Source organism: Asterias amurensis, chromosome 3 (genome assembly GCF_032118995.1).
Source record: "Asterias amurensis chromosome 3, ASM3211899v1".
Taxonomy (NCBI): domain Eukaryota; kingdom Metazoa; phylum Echinodermata; class Asteroidea; order Forcipulatida; family Asteriidae; genus Asterias; species Asterias amurensis.
In genome coordinates, this window is record NC_092650.1 from 23,493,653 (window position 1) to 23,509,929 (window position 16,277).

Consider the following 16,277-nt stretch of genomic DNA (forward strand, 5'->3'; position numbering starts at 1 on the left):
AAACACTCATTTTAAGTAGTAAATAAAATTAAAAAAACGTTTAGTTTTTGGGGTCGTTTTTAAAAGTCGTGTATAGATTCTTTCCAATTTCCAGGGGCGCAAAAGACTCCGGACTTTGAGATAATTTGTATTTGTATTTGTATTTGCACACATTTATTTCATTGCTGCCCTACATTTAAACTTACACATTTTACAAAGTTTTATAAATATATTCAAATTATGAGTAGTTTACAATATTACTTAGTATCTTAGGATATGAAAGTTTACAATGATTTAGATAGTTATATATTATATCCCTCCTCTTTTTGCAATAAGCCCCACCTTCAATTTACCATGTGGTGTCAAAATTCACAAATAGTAATAATGAACAAATATTATTACTTTAAAGGTAAAGAGGAGAGGGGTTCTCAAAATTATTTTTATTACTCACACTTAATTCCATTGTTTTCAAACAAAGTATATACATAACCTATTACTGCGCTGTAAAAAAAACAAGCTATTTAAAATACTATAATTTCATGTAACACACAACATGTTTCTATGCACTGAGTAACGTTGACGCGTATAAAATCGTTATAAACTCTTGAAGCGAAAAGCTAGTTTAATTCCCCGTGTAAAAAATTTCCCTTTGGAATTTAAGTCCGAAATATGTGGTAAACTAAAAAATAGTAGTTATGTATTATGCTAATTTTTGAAAAAAAATTAGGCATTGCATTTACGTTTGGTAATATTGTCAAAGACCAGTGTTTCCACTTTGTGTATCCCATCATAAGCATAAAATAACAAGCCTGTGATCATTTCATCGAAGTTGCGAGAAAACTATGAAAGAAAAAATAGCCTTGTTGGACGAATTTGTGTGCTTTCAGATAAGAATAAAAGACTTCTAGCTAGAAGTATTTTATTAGATTTATGAGAAATTACCTCTTTCTCAAAAACTACGTTACTTCAGGGGGAGCCGTTTCCCACAATGTGTTTTACTATCAGCAGCTCTCCAAAGCTAGTTACCAAGTCAGTTTTTAAGCTAATATTTGTTTTGAGTAATTACCAAACGTGTACCTTCCCTTTAAGATTTCATTAAAACCTCTGAACTTCCTTTGTAGGAGTATGCAGCTCAAGCAACCAACTATAAAGGGCGGGAAAATGAGATGTATGCAGCGCGCCCTCTCAGTTCTTGTTGGGGCTGGTTTTCTTTAAAGGCAATGGCGTTCGGTACCAGTATTCTCACTTTTAGTGTTTCCCAACTTATGCATCAAATAACGAATCGCCGAAAAAATTGGACTGACTTGGTCATCAAAATGTGCAAGCGAACAGTGACAGAAAAAATACCCTTGTACCACAAATTTGTGTGCTTTCAGATGCCTTGTATAAGGCTTCAGCTGTCCGTTGAGTGAGAAATTACCTCTAGCTGCCGGGCAACCTCGGTAGTCTAGTTGGTAAGACACTGCTCTAGAATTGCAAGGGTCGTGGGTTCGAATCCCACCCGAGTAACATGCCTGTGATATTTTTTCACAGGACTCGGGAAAGTACTGAGTATACAGTGCTAACACACATCGGTGTATGGGTATAAACCAAAATTAATATACCTATTGCTAAATACGGACTTTTCACAAAGTTTTATAATATCAACATCTCATTACTCGTTACAAAGTAAGTTTTTTTTTTTTTTCTTTTTTTTTTATAGTAATAACCAATAATGTTCAGTGCCTTTAAGTAGATTGTATTATTTGGCAAGTCTAGAAACGTATAATAAATGTGTTTGCAAGAATAGTCATTGTTTCCAGAATGGAGTGTCATTTCTGCAGCAGTTTCACGCCTTTGGTTTGGCATTATAGATAGCACAGCATTGGAAAAAGGGATAAATAAACAATGTATGTCTGTCTGAATAATGTAATCGAATAAATTATTTGATCGTTCTACGTATCATAAACTAACGCTTTCCTTAGACCAACTCGCACAACTCAAGGCAATATGCCCCTTAAAGGCAGTGGACACTATTAATAATTACTCGAAATGGTGACGAGTAATTGGGAGAGGTTGATATAAAACATTGTGAGAAACGGATCCCTCTGAAGTGCCATAGTTTTCGAGGAAGAATAAATTTTCCACGAATTCGATTTCGAGACCTCAGATTTAGAACTTGGAGGTCTCGAAATTAACTATCTAAATGCACACAACTTCGTGTGACAAGAGTGTTTTTTTCTTTCATTATTATCTCGCAAGTTCGATGACCGATTGAGCTAAAATGTTCACAGGTTTATTGTTTTATGCATATGTTGAGTAACACCAACTGTAAAAGCTATGTCTTTGACAATTACAAATAGTGTTCACTGCCTTTAAATGACGCGAGTTGATTTTGTTAAACTCTAAACTCTCACTGCTTCTTGTTCTTGAAATAGGATAGGCGGGAAATTTTCGCGTACATTATTTATAGCCGATTATTCCGTTAAGACCAAGCGCATCATAAATTCTCACACAAGGTTTTTAGAAACATGTAGCCTTTACAGATGGATGTAACTAGGCAACGAAAATTAACCCATCAATTTATTCATGAGGCCGAATGGGGTCTTACGCTGCCGGATTGAGTCTCGCAAAAGTAATGGTTAGCTTCTTAAAGGCAGTGGACACTATTGGTAATTACTCAAAATAATTATTCGCATAAAACCTTTCTTGGTGACAAGTAATGGAGAGAGGTTGGTGGTATAAAACATTGTGAGAAACCGCTCCCTCTGAAGTGCCATAGTTTTGGAGAAAGAAGTAATTTTCCACTAATTTGATTTCGAGACCTCAAGTTTAGAACTTGAGGTCTCGAAATCAACCATCTAAACGCACACAACTTCGTGTGACAAGGGTGTTTTCTTCTTTCATTATTATCTCGCAACTTTGATGACCGATTGAGCTCAAATTTTCACAGGTTTGTTATTGTAAAGGCTGTACTGTGAAGGCTAGTCTTTGACAATTACCAATAGTGTCCACTGCCTTTAAAGGATGTGGGTACTTTTTGTAACACAAAACGCAATGTCCACAGATTTACATTAAATTAACACCGTTTGAAGATAATGATAGTAGAAAGCTTACCACAAAATATTAGTTGCTGAGGTGCTGTAGTTTTTGAGAAATGAGTAAAACAATGTTATGAAAATACGTTTTTACATGCTAAAATAATTTTCGTCTCCGAAAAAAAACCGGCCCTCAGCATGTGATATTTTCAGGAAAGCTTTCTACCATTATTATCTTCAAACTGTGTAGTTTAGTGAAAATCTGTGGACATAGTGTTTTTTATTCCACAAAAAGTACATAGACCCTTTAAAAGGAAACGTTGCCATGGATGAGTTGGTCTATGAAAATCGTTTGAAACCGTTTGTTGTGAAATGCATGGTTTAGAAAGTAGTTTTAATAGTAGAATATAATTATCCTCACAAATATGCCTTGAAATTGCGTGATTTTGCGAACTTACACGGTCGGCCATTTTGTAAAGTAAAAAATTGGACTCCACATAATGGCGTGCCATTTTATTTCAAGGAAAATCATCTTTCCAACCATATGCATCAAACGGTTTTCAAACGCTTTTCATATACCAACTCGCCCGATCCAAGGCAACGTGTCCATTTAGAGCAGAGAAGAACTAGTTATAAAATAAGTGACGCAAATGGCTGACGCAACATGCGACACGATGGGCAATGGCACGACGTGACGGGTTACGGAAACAGTTGGGGGAAACAGGTGACGCGACGCACGGCGGCTTGCAGGCGACGCGACGGTGACGGATCGTATTTCTTCTTTAGAACACCGCAGTATTCACATTTTGGATTTGCGCAAAACAAAATTGATGGCACCATTAAATTGTCAAGTACCAGAATCTCACTTTGTGTACCCCCAACATATGCGCAAAATAGCAAAGATGACAACACTTTTCATTGGGCTCGATTGGTCATTGAATTTGCAAGAGAATAATGAAAGAAAAAACACCGAATTGTTGCATTACTTTATGTGCTTACAGATGCATAATGTAAAGGCTTCAGCTGAAGTCGTTTATGGTTGAGAATTTACCCCTTTCTCAAACTACGTTACTTCACAGGGAGCCGTTTCGCACAATGGTTTACAGTATCAAATGCTCTCCATTGCTCGCTACAAAGTAAGTTTATATGCCAACAGTTTTGAGTAATTACCAATAGACCTTTTCGCAAATACTGGGGCGCGCGCGTAAAGCTTGGAATTAGGTGCATTGTGGTCTAGCTGATTACAAATTTGATTCATATATATCCCACAATGCACCTCATTCAACAGTCTGCGCTTGCGCATTGGTATTTGCGATAAGGTCTATAGTGTCCAGAGTGCTTTAGTTATAATTATAATGCGCCCCCCCCCCCCCACATGTGAAGAGCGCTTCCTCACCTTGGCGGACCTCGTCGTCAAGCAGACTTAGTGTAGGCCAAATAAAACAAAAATATCAGTTTCTCGTTGCCTCCCTCATCCTTTTTTGAGGCCACACCCCGTTTTTTCAAAGAAAAACAATTCTGTGTATTTCTCAATCAACTCGCTAATCTTTTAAGAAATTGTAACTACACAAAGTAAATGGTGATTTTAAAACTGAAGAAAACCAGCTTGAATTAAAATGCTTCGCGGCCACAAGAAATAACAAATACAAAATAAAACATGCCATCATCCTCCTTTTTTTTGGAAAAACCCGGACGATTAACTGGTATTTTCTTTTACCTGGCCTTACCCTGACTGAAAGCTTTCGGTAGCAACAGGTAGGTTATGGTTTAAGCAAGTATTGGTATATAACGAGCATTTGGTGTTGAGGAAATTACAGAACAAAGTAGTATATATAAATGTATTCACAAACTCGTAGTGTTGTTTGAGTCAGTCAAATCGTTGTGGGTCTTTCTTTGGTTTGCGGTATAGCACCATCGTGTGTGTATCTATACTTGCCATTTAGAGTTTGTTCTTTAGAGAACTATCATTGCTATAAAAACTACATTCTACTAGTACCGCGGAGTAGATTATGTGCTAACAATTATTTTGAGCAACGACCAACAATCTTGCTATATATAGTTACATCATGGCATACTATTTGTATCTACCCATCTTGCTGATTCTATACACACTGTCACGAATACCTTTGGTTTACGGGAAGCTCACGCCATGGTGTGGTGTGATTGACTATGCTTTGGTTGGCCGGAACTACACCACCATAAACGCCACCAAGAATCAAAAGCTGTGTTACCAGGCCTGTCTGAAGGATTCACCGAGATGTAGATCTGCAAATTACCGGCCTAGAGATCAAGAATGTGACTTGAACTGTGCCTCACACTTTGATGTTTGTGCGGGTGGGAGATTGGTCGAGCAGCCTGGCTCTCTCTACACCTTTACGGCATCTAAGGTAAATATTTCGTTGGAATTTTCTTCTTATAGTTTAGTTATTTCATCGTCGTATATCATGGGCGTCAATCTGTCTTGGGGGCATTGTTAGTTGAAACTTTTCCGAACTGGAGTCCGGTGCCCGCTGTAGGGCCCCGGGGGAATTTTGTGGCCGTTGCTGCTCTCTGGTGCAATCTAGGGAGACTGAAAGGTGCTTTACACTCTCTCTTAACGTAGGAATTTAGGGCTTACGGATTGATGTAAATGACGGGAAACAGGGTTAGGTCTTCACGTTGCAAAACTGAGTCTCATGTCCCCGCCCTTCAAAAAAGTGGGGACGGGGGGCCACCCTCCCACCCTTTTTTTAAAGAGGGAGGTGAGCATATGTCAATGATGGAGCATTCGGTGTGAAGTCTTTACGGCGTGGGGTCCAGCCAGCATAAGGGCCCGGGGAAATTTTGCATTTTAGATGCTCTGAGTATGCAATATAATAAACTGCGCCAATAAAGTATCTAAACACTTACAAATAGTCAGATTTGTCGGAACCTGACATAGTATACCAAAAAATAATTATTCATTTCTATTCACCGTTAACTTCTGCGCATTTTGACACATCTTGTGTTGCGCTACGATGTTGTTGGGTGGATTTATTTGTTAGTGTTTAGATACTTTATTGGCGCAGTTTATAATATAATATATAATCGAAGTCTTATATAGCGCACGTATCTACCAAACAAGGTACTCAAGGCACTGAGTATCTACAAACTTTCAGAAAGATAGGTTATTGCAGTGATGAATTCTGAGACCCAATTTTGTAGCACTTATAAGGGTTTACAAGATGCTACGGCGCATGAAGCAGCCACAACCAGGAACACTGGGCGAACCCCTTCTCTTTTTGATAAGTGCACTGGGTTCTTTTACATGCGTTAACACATGGGACCAACGGCTTTACGTCCCATCCGAAGGACGAAGCAATGGTAAAGTGTCTTGCTTTTATAAGGACACAAGTGTCACGGCTGGGGATTCGAACCCACACTCTGCTGATCAGAAACACCAGAGTTTGAATTCGGTGCTCTTAACCGCTCGGCCACGACACTTCCACAATTATATAGGCTAATTTTGAGGGGGGGGGGGAATAGAGTCCCTCACCCTTCCAAAAGTGGTGTCATCCGTTTCCCCCAGGATTAATCCCGATGGCGGTTTTGGGGTTTTACAATACAACACTTCAGCATCATGATAAAAAGTAGTCAAAAACCTTGTCCCCCAATCCCAAAATTTTGAAGGGTGGGGGACATCTGACATTGTGCAATCCCCCCCCCCACCCTTCACAATTTTTCCTCCCCTGAGTGAAGCCCATGTCGTATATACATCTCTGTTTTTATAGGCAGTGGCTTTAGCTACGGTTTCAAGGGAAGGGACAGACACACTATACACAAAGTTAAACAAATTTTAACAAACTTGTGTATTTTTCTGCTTCAAAATACCACCATATCCTTATTATTTGGGGGGTAAACCAAACATCACTTGAATATAATTGGAACAATGGATTGTATTGTAACAACATAAAGTGTGTCATCACACTTAAAATTATAATTGGTATTGTGCACTTGCTTTGTTATTGTCATTATAATTGCTGTGCAATTAATTTATATTCATAAATACCTCAGACAGTTGCGCTATTCCTATTGGTGGAGAGCGCGTCACGTGGGGGTGTTTAAACCTTTGTCTATAACCGGTTGTGAGCGGGGACTCCGCGCTAGTCTTGATGCAAGACGTTTCTTGTTACGGGCGATGCAGTCGCTGTCGGTGCATGAGTTGGCCGCGCTGTGTGTTAAAGGAAAACCAGCGAATATGCACCAAGACTATACGCGCATGCGCACGAACGGAACCGGAAAACACACGCGTACGGTCATCGTACATGTGCATGTATGTGTACTGAACATACCATGGAGGTGGAAATACAGAGCTCAAGCACTCGGAAACGGATAAGTTTTACAGAGTTTCTTACTTTATTATGCCTTTTAACCAAAAAGGTACTTATGAATGGGAATCTAAGTTTGTTGAATCGGTTTTAAACTAGTGGTTAAAACCCGCCGAGGCCTGGTTCTTGATAATTTACCTCGACTTCGTCTCGGTAAAATTATCAAGAACCAGGCCTCGTTGGGATTAAACCACTAGTTGAAAACCTCTTCGCCACACATTGAATCCCTTATTTCAGCACTTAAATAAATAAACCCTACAATAAGTTCTATGTAAATGAAAGCTGTTATTGGTATTAATATTAAGTATCCTGTATACCCCATTAGCAAATTACCAAGAACTGTTGGCAATGCTAATTCTTTAGGCTTGCATCCAAGCTACCACGGCAACCATTGTTTCAGGTGGATTTACCAATCCCCATAAAATAAACATCAAGGCCAATTTCTTACTGCGTGGATATTTTGCTAGGACTGGTTGAACAACCTTAAACAGTTTTGATGCAGCGTGGTTTTTTTTCTTCTTTCATTATTCTCTTGCAAATTCGATGACCAATTGAGCCAAAACTTTTAGCATGACAATATTAACAGCTGAATCCTTTAATTAGGCATCTTTCATTTGATGACCAATGGAGCCCAAAATGTTCACACAGGTTTGTTGTTTTATTCATATGTTGGGATACACTAAGTGAGAATACTGGTCTTTGGCAATTACCAAACGTGTACAGTGCCGTTAAAGGGACACGTTGCCTTGTATCGAGTGAGTTGAAAAACCGCTTGAAAACCGTTTGTTATAAAATGCATATGTTTGGACAGATGTTTTAAAAGTAGAATAATGATCCCCACATAAATGCCTCGAAATTGCACGGTTTTCCTTATACGGGCCTACAATGTGAACGTCAAATTTTTGACTCCACAAAATGGCCGACCATGTTTGTTCACAAAATAACAGGAAAACCACGTAAAAACGTACTTGGTAACGAGCAGTGGAGAGCTGTTGATTGTATTAACATTGCAAGAAACGGCTTCCTCTGAAATAACGTAGTTTTTGAGAAAGAGGTGATTTCTCAACACTCAAATAACAAAACACCTCGGGCTTCCTAATAATTTTTTATGCATTTGAAAGCACACCAATTTGTGCAACAATGGTGTTTTTTTCTTTCATTATTCTCTTGCAACTTCGATGACCAATTAAGTCCTAATTTTCAAACATTTGTTATTTGATGTATATATACATGGGATACACCAAGTGAGAATACAGGGCACAATTTCATAGAGCTGCTGAGCACAGAAATTTGCTTAGGATGAAATTTCTTACTCGATAAAAACAGGATTACCAACCAAATTTCCATTGGTTGCATATAATAAATATTGCTTGTTACTGGTATTCAGCTGTTGTTTGCTCATCCTGAAAATCATGTGGAAATGTAGGTGGTAATCCTGTTTTTATCGAGGCAGAAATTTCATGCTAAGCAAATTGTTGTACTTAGCAGCTCTATGAAATTGGGCCCTGGTCTTTGACAATTACCCAATGTGTCCAGTGCGTTTAAGGTAATACTTCTTTTTAAAAACACGGTTTCTTTTAATCATCAGACAAAGGGATGCGACATTCACCCTGGCACTACGCCTGCTGATGGGTGTAATCTTATCCGGAACAACGAACCTTCTTGTCCGGGAGATCAAGGTGAGACCAGGGACCAATTCCATAGAGCTGCTAAGCACACAAATTTGCTTAGCACGAAATTTCTTACTCGATAAAAACAGGATTACCAACCAAATTTCCAATTGTTGCATATACTGCTTGTTACTGCATGGTATTCAGCTGTTGTTTGCTTGTTTGGTAATCCTGTTTTTATCAAGGCAAAAATGTCTTGCTAAGCAAATTGTTGTGCTGAGCAGCTCTATGAAATTGGGCCCAGTTTGAAACGTCACAAAAAGTCAAGCTAAAATATCCGCTTCATGCGTAAAATTTGTCGTGAATTATTATCTGTTCAGCCCTGTTCGTACTCTGCTTCTGCTTCACAAATAACTTGATTGTGTTTTCACATTCTTTTTTTTTTTCTTTCTTTTTTTTTTTGGGTGGGGGGATGGGGGGGGCAGGGGGATCAGGCTAGAACGAACCTCTTGACTCGATAGTCACCGCCGCTACACACTGTTACAGAGCTGGTTAATTGCATGTTTCATCACTACCTATAAAGCATCTGTTACTTCGAAGGGCCGGGGTCAAGCCTCCACCCCCTCCCCGGACAGATAAAGACATTTCTTAACGCAATGTTGTCCCCACCTCAACGAGGATAGAGTGCTCCCAAGGGGGGGGGGGGGGGGGGGGTATCGCGAAAACTTTACCATGAGCATGCAGAACCCCACCCCCCCTCCCAACAATTTTTTGCGGCATTCATATACTCATCTTTACATGAGATGGAAAATCCCTCTAAAAAGCTGATGTAGATAGTCCCAACCGGTAGTATGACTGTACAGTTCTTGTCAAAACTGTCTCCTAAATTCAGAAAATCTACTCCGCAGTGTTTTAGTAGAATGTAAAGCAAGACAAGTTCTCAGACGAACATAATCTACATTGCCAGAGCTGTTTTCAGCATGTCAAAAATGTGCTTATCCAGAGTAAGGCTACCAGCTTAAATACAACGTCATGTGTAAATGTGTGAATGGTATTAGCAGACAATTGCTAAGCAAATTCCCTGGTTAAAGGATTCGGGTACTTTTCAAAATATTCACAGATTTACATTAAACTTACAGAGTTTGAAGATAATGATAGTGGAAAGCTTCCCTTCAAATATTACTAACTATAAGGTTGTGCAGTTTTTGAGAAATGAGTAAAACAAGTCACAAAATAATTTTGGTCTCATGAGACCAAACTTATTTTAGCATGTAAAATCCTCTCATAAACCAGTTATGATATTATACCTATATAAACCATACTGGTTATACGTTTTTACATGCTAAAACTAAGACGAAAATTATTACTTTTACTCATTTCTCAAAAACTACAGCACCTCAGTAAGTAAAATTTCAAGGGAAGCTTTCTACTAAGTAAGTTTAATGTAAATCTGTGGACATTGTGTTTGTTTGTTAGGAAAAAATACATATACCCTTTAAAGGCAGAGACACGATTGGTAGTTAAATAATTAACAGCATAAAACCTTTCTTGGTAACGAGTCATGGGGAGCTGTTGATGGTATAAAACATTGTGAGCAACGGCTCCATCTGAAGTAATATAGTTTTTGAGAAATAAGTAACTTTCCACGAATTTGATTTCGAGACCTCAGATTTAGTTTTGAGGTCTCGAAATCAAGCATTATAAGCACACAACTTCGTGTGACAGGGGTGTTTTTTCTTTCATTATTATCTCGCAACTTTGACGACCGATTGAGCTCAAAGTTTCACAGGTTTGTTATTTTATGCATATGTTGAGATACACCAAGTGCGAAGACTGGTCTTTGACAATTCCTAAAAGTCTTCAGTGTCTAGCAGCTCAATAAAATTGGGCCACGGTGTGGCAGCAAATCAAATATTGGTGCCTCACCATTATGGATGGCACATGACTAAGACAAAGAAAGCTGTTTTACAAAGAGCGGTACGTTCCTTTTCTCATCAGGTCTTGAATGGCAACTGGTCTTCAAAGGAGTTGCTGGGACGGGATTTAAGATGCATGATCTCTGGACTAACACAACCTGGTATAGCGACTCAGAAAACAACGGGAATTATCGAAACGAAACGGTGTACAATGCTTGGATCACTAGACAATTGAACATCAGACGGGTAAGTCAATTTCGTTGGATTCACATTAACTGGTAAATTATTAACTATTGACCTTTATTTATAGGGCATCGCTTGACATTGTTAATTATTATTATTGTTTTTTTTTTTATGCATTATTTTTTTTCTTGCTTGTCTTTTATATCTGAGTTGCCTGGCTTGGCTGGTGGGTAATACGAATTCCTCCTGTGGAGGGTGTGTCTTGTTATAATGCTCGTTATTGTCTCGAACCAAAAGGTCAGCCACTTTGAAAGTGACTTTTTGTCGCTATTGGCTTTCCCTGCCAGGGTTCTTGTCTTTTGTTTTGTCTGTAGTGTTTTGTGTTCCACCCCCACTGGAGGTGTTTCCTACACAATCCTTATATCTGCCCGCGGCCAGGCCAGGTTTCTCAGTAATTTGCTAGTGTTTTTGCATTTTTTTTTGCTGTTCTCTTTTTATAACCATTGTAGTATTGCTTTTTCTTGTAAATCTTTGATGTGCAATTTTTTAATACATGTTTGTGCTTTTTCATGTTTGCTGGCAAATAAAATGAAATGAAATGAAAAAATTGTTAAAGTGTCACGTTGCCTTGGATAGGGCGAGTTTGTCTACGAAAAGCGTTTGAAACCGTTTGTTATAAAATGCATATGGTTAGAAAGATGTTTTAAAAGTAGAACATAACGATCCACACAAAATATACGCCTCGAAATTGCATGGTTTTCCTTCTACGTCATGAACTAACACGGCACGCCCTTTTGTGGAGTCAAGTTTTTGACTCCACAAAATGGCCGACCATGTTAGTTCGCAAAGTAAAAGGAAAACCACGCGATGGTCAACCCTGTAAAACAGTTGCTTTAAAACCTCTACCCAGGTCAAGCTGTCCTTGTATGACCACACTGGGGTCAAAGTTGAATTGGTATTCAATGGAATAGACTCGGACATTACGAGCTGGTTCGCCAAGGAGCGCCTTGTATCCTCTCCATGGAGTGACCTGACAACAACGGCCACTACGAACTACTTCTCCATCGGAGGGTACGTATTAGTACATAACAAGGTAACACAATCAAAAGTGTTTTAAGTATACACCTATAATATAAGAAGCAAATAATAAATGATGAACTATAGGTTTTCTCGGTCAATTTCGGAAAACGAGCAGCCAATTTAACCACCAGCTTATTCTATTTGGCACGAAATTGAATGCTACTGAAAAGGGTCATTCGATTTCGTTTTCAGACTAGTCAAATGTACCTTTACGTTATTCGATTTAACAAAATAATCATTCAATTTAACACTTCATCATAGCAGCATTCAAATTCACAGACGCTTCTTGGGGCGTGTGTGTCACGAAAAAGAATGACGATACGCTAAATTGAACGAATTTGACTCGACTCAAAACGAAATTACACGGCCGAATTCTGAATTTGAAACGCAGTTACAACTGTGGAGGCAAAACAGTTTTAATTTGAACGCATGAAAATGAAATTGACTGCTCATTTTCCGAAATTGACCGAGAAAACCTATATTAACAAGAGAGGAGCGAGAACATGTTAGAGTAAGCCGATGCTTGTAGAAAACAGCCTTATACAGACGAACAAACAAACAGCGAATCACGAAACAAGGACAAGACAGACATAAAGAAGATTAATTGCATTACAAAATGCTGACGACAAAATACAGAGTTGTTACTTTGTGCATAATGTCGGGATATCACCAGGTGAGAATACTGGTCTTTGACAAAAGAGGTGTCCAGTGTCTTCAAGGGAAATTGTGTTTCTGGTGACATGACGATGTTTCATTAATTCAAAAATTGTGGTCGGCTTAGATTGAAGATTGTCAAGGTTTTTTTTCGCTATTAATGATTTACTTGTGGTTCATTTTAATAACCAGAACTCACTCTGCATTAATATTCTGTTCATACAAACTCAAGGGACGGGTATCATGACCTGTACCATCGACGGTTCTTCATCAATAAGAGTTATGGCGGTTGTAATGCGGACCGTGGTTGGCTGGTGGTGGTAGATACAGCAGCGTATTGTCAATGGGATAAATCCTTCAGCAGTTATCCCGCCATACTGTACAGTACTCACTGCATTGCAGTCAACTGGGCAAAAGGTGGGCTACTTTATAATAATGTCTTTAAGGCACTATACACTATTGGTAATTGTCAAAGACCAGAGTCCTCTCACCACTTTGTGTATCTCAACATATGCATAACATAATTACAACCCTGTGAAAAATTGATCTCAATTGGTAGACGAAGTTGCAAGCGAGATAATAGTGAAAGAAAAAACACCATTGTAACACAAAGTTGTGTGCTTTCAGGAAGCTTGATTTCGAGACCTCAAAATCTAATTCTGAGGTCTCGAAAACAAATTCGCGGAAAATTACTTCTTTCTCGAAAACACGATACTCTAGAGGGAGCTGTTTCTCACAATGTCAGCCATTGCTTGTTACCAAGTAAGTTTGTTATGCTAACAATTATTTTGAGTAATTACCAATAGTGTCTAGTCCTTTAATAAACCAAACAGTAGACCAACTCCTCTTTACTATAAAAGTGTGTCAGAATATATTGTTTTTAATTGTTCTTCTGAATATAGGTTTTCTCGGTCAATTTCGGAAAATGAGCAGCCAATTTAACCACCAAGCTATTCTATTTCGCGCAAAATCGAATGCTACTCAAAATTTGCTATTCGATTTTGTTTTGGGATTAGTCAAATGTAATGTTGCGTCATTCGAATTAACAAAATAGTCATTCAATTTAACAATTCATCAAAGCAGCATTCAAATTCGCAGACGCTTCTTGAGTCGTGTGTGTCACGAAAAAGAATGACGCTACGCTAAATTGAACAGAGTGCTAAAGGAATTTGACTCGAGCTCAAAACGAAATTGAATGGCCGAATTCTGAATTTGAATCGCAGTAACAACTGGAAAGGCAAAACAGCTTTTATTCGAACGCATAAAAGTGAAATTGATTGCTCATTTGCCGAATTTGACCGAGAAAACCTATAGTTCAACAAATCCCACGTAATTTTAGTCTTTTCGTACAGAGAGCGAAATGGACGTGAAACTGAATATGATATAAATGTGTAATACAATGCATGGTACGATACATTCCGTTGTTAAATACACAGGACACTTTTGGTAACTGTCAAAGACCAGTCTTCTCTGTGTATCTCAGTTTCTCAAAAAAAAAAAACTGTGAAAATTTGAACTCAATTGGTCGTCAAAGTTGCGAGAGAATGATGGAAGAAAAAATGCCCTTGTCGCACAAGTTGTGTGCTTTCAGATGGCAATTTTTTAATACCTCAAAATTCAAATAGTTTAGTGAGAATTTACTTCTTTCTCAAAAACTACGTTACTTCAGAGGGAGCCGTTTCTCACAATATCTTATACTACCGTAAGCTCTCCGTTGCTCGTTAATACCAAGCAAGTTTTTATGCTAATTTTTATTTTGAGTAACTGCCAAACGTGTCCAGTGCATTTAAACTGTTAGCAAAATAACACCTATATTGAAAGAGACTGTAAATCACCGCTAATAAGGGAATCAATGTGTGGTGAAGAGGTTTTCAACTAATAGTTTAGTCCCAACGAGGCCTGGTTCTGTATAATTTTACCGAGACGAAGTCGAGGCCATCCTTTAATTTCGGAAGATAATGCAATCAACGTCCGAATGAACTTGCTTGACACAAGACACAGACCAACACAACTGCACAAAAATTATTCATCGAATGATAATATTGTAACACGTGACGGATTGAAATCTGATTTGTTTGCAGCAGACGTATTACCATTCTGAACACGCAAAGCACGCGCATTATTTTATCAAAACAACCACGGGCCAAGCTAGCCTGAGCCGAATCTGGAACCGAAGCCGTGGTTTTGAAAAGGGACTATGCTGCCACCAAGCGGCCCAACCCATTTTGGTATCAATCGTATAAGAGCGTGTCCATGGATGAGCAAACTGCACGCATCTGGGAACAGACCAATACTTTCTTGTTTCACCAACAAATCATGAGTTGTGTGTGACTATCTGGTAAATCGTCTTAATACCCATATATACCCCCAACAAACCCCGGGGCAGAAGTTTGCGGAACTGAACCATATTTTGATCGGGTGTCCTGATGATGAAAGACATTAAAGATGCTATGTGAGATTTTTTGCCGATTTGACCCAACAATTTTGATTTAAAATTCAATAGGTATTTTGATAGGGGTCGAGAAAGTTACAAGCTTTCGTTTGAGCCATTGCTCGAAAAAGTCCGCCAATTATTAGTAGCAGTGAAAAAAAGTGCTCAAAATTAGTTTTTGTGTTTTATAAGAAACGTTTTAAATTTTTGTCATGGTTCCTGACCATTAAAAGTAAAAGTTAAACTTTTCTTCGTTAGAGCGGGTGATACTCTTTGAAATACCATTCACTCAAACAAATCTAGTTTTTAATGTTTTGGGCCAAAAAACTTACATAGCACCTTTACAATGTCGAAGAAATATTTCAAAAAGCATAAAAAGGTTAATAAAAAATAAAAAAAATACTCCAGAAAACACCTCCGACCCCCCCCCCCCCCCCCACCCCGCTTTCCCCTTTTCTCTCCCCAAGTCCATAAAGGCGTCCGCCGTCCCGTAGTCTTGAAATCAAGTCGGTAATTGTTAAGCGGTGTACTTACGGGGACGGTACACACATCCTCGATCCCAGTAGTGAGCCAGTCGCAGAGTATGGTGCTTTCTTACCAAAACTTTTGTTTTATTTCACTTTATGTTGTTTCCAGCTAGAGCTTTGGCCATGGCGGATTACTTGACCATCCACATCGATACTGAGTGAGACGAGACCTTGAAGCGAATCCGCACCGTGCACGACCTGTTGGTGTCGCACCAGTTTTATATTCATCACGCGTATCACTTTTCACTTTTACCTAATAATTTTAACCTTAGTATTATAAATTGGCCTTATTTGATGCAGCTAGGGTGGTGTTATATACGTACCCGGGGGGGGGGGGGGGGTGTAGCAGAGGGGCTTGGTTCATTTATAACTAAAATGCTAAATGCTCTACAACTGACTCACTTGGTCATCGCAAATTTCTTTTGACGTGGATGGTCTCTATTGCAATGTTGGACATTCACGACTAATCACTAATATAAATTTTATCGGTCAATTTCGGAAAATGAGCTGCCAATTTCATTTTTATGCGTTCGT

General features: G+C 38.7%; 1 protein-coding gene across 1 annotated transcript; it reads left to right on the top strand.

Annotated features, from left to right (window-relative positions):
* The first annotated feature begins 4,874 nt into the window (after nucleotides 1–4,874).
* LOC139935340 (uncharacterized) lies at nucleotides 4,875–16,032 on the top strand. The gene is made up of 6 exons (XM_071929875.1): nucleotides 4,875–5,383; nucleotides 8,931–9,021; nucleotides 10,951–11,114; nucleotides 11,962–12,122; nucleotides 13,018–13,202; nucleotides 15,853–16,032. The coding sequence occupies exons 1-6, from the start codon at nucleotides 5,063–5,065 to the stop codon at nucleotides 15,903–15,905; spliced, it is 975 nt and encodes a 324-aa protein (XP_071785976.1). The 5' UTR covers nucleotides 4,875–5,062; the 3' UTR covers nucleotides 15,906–16,032.
* The last annotated feature ends 245 nt before the right edge of the window (nucleotides 16,033–16,277 follow it).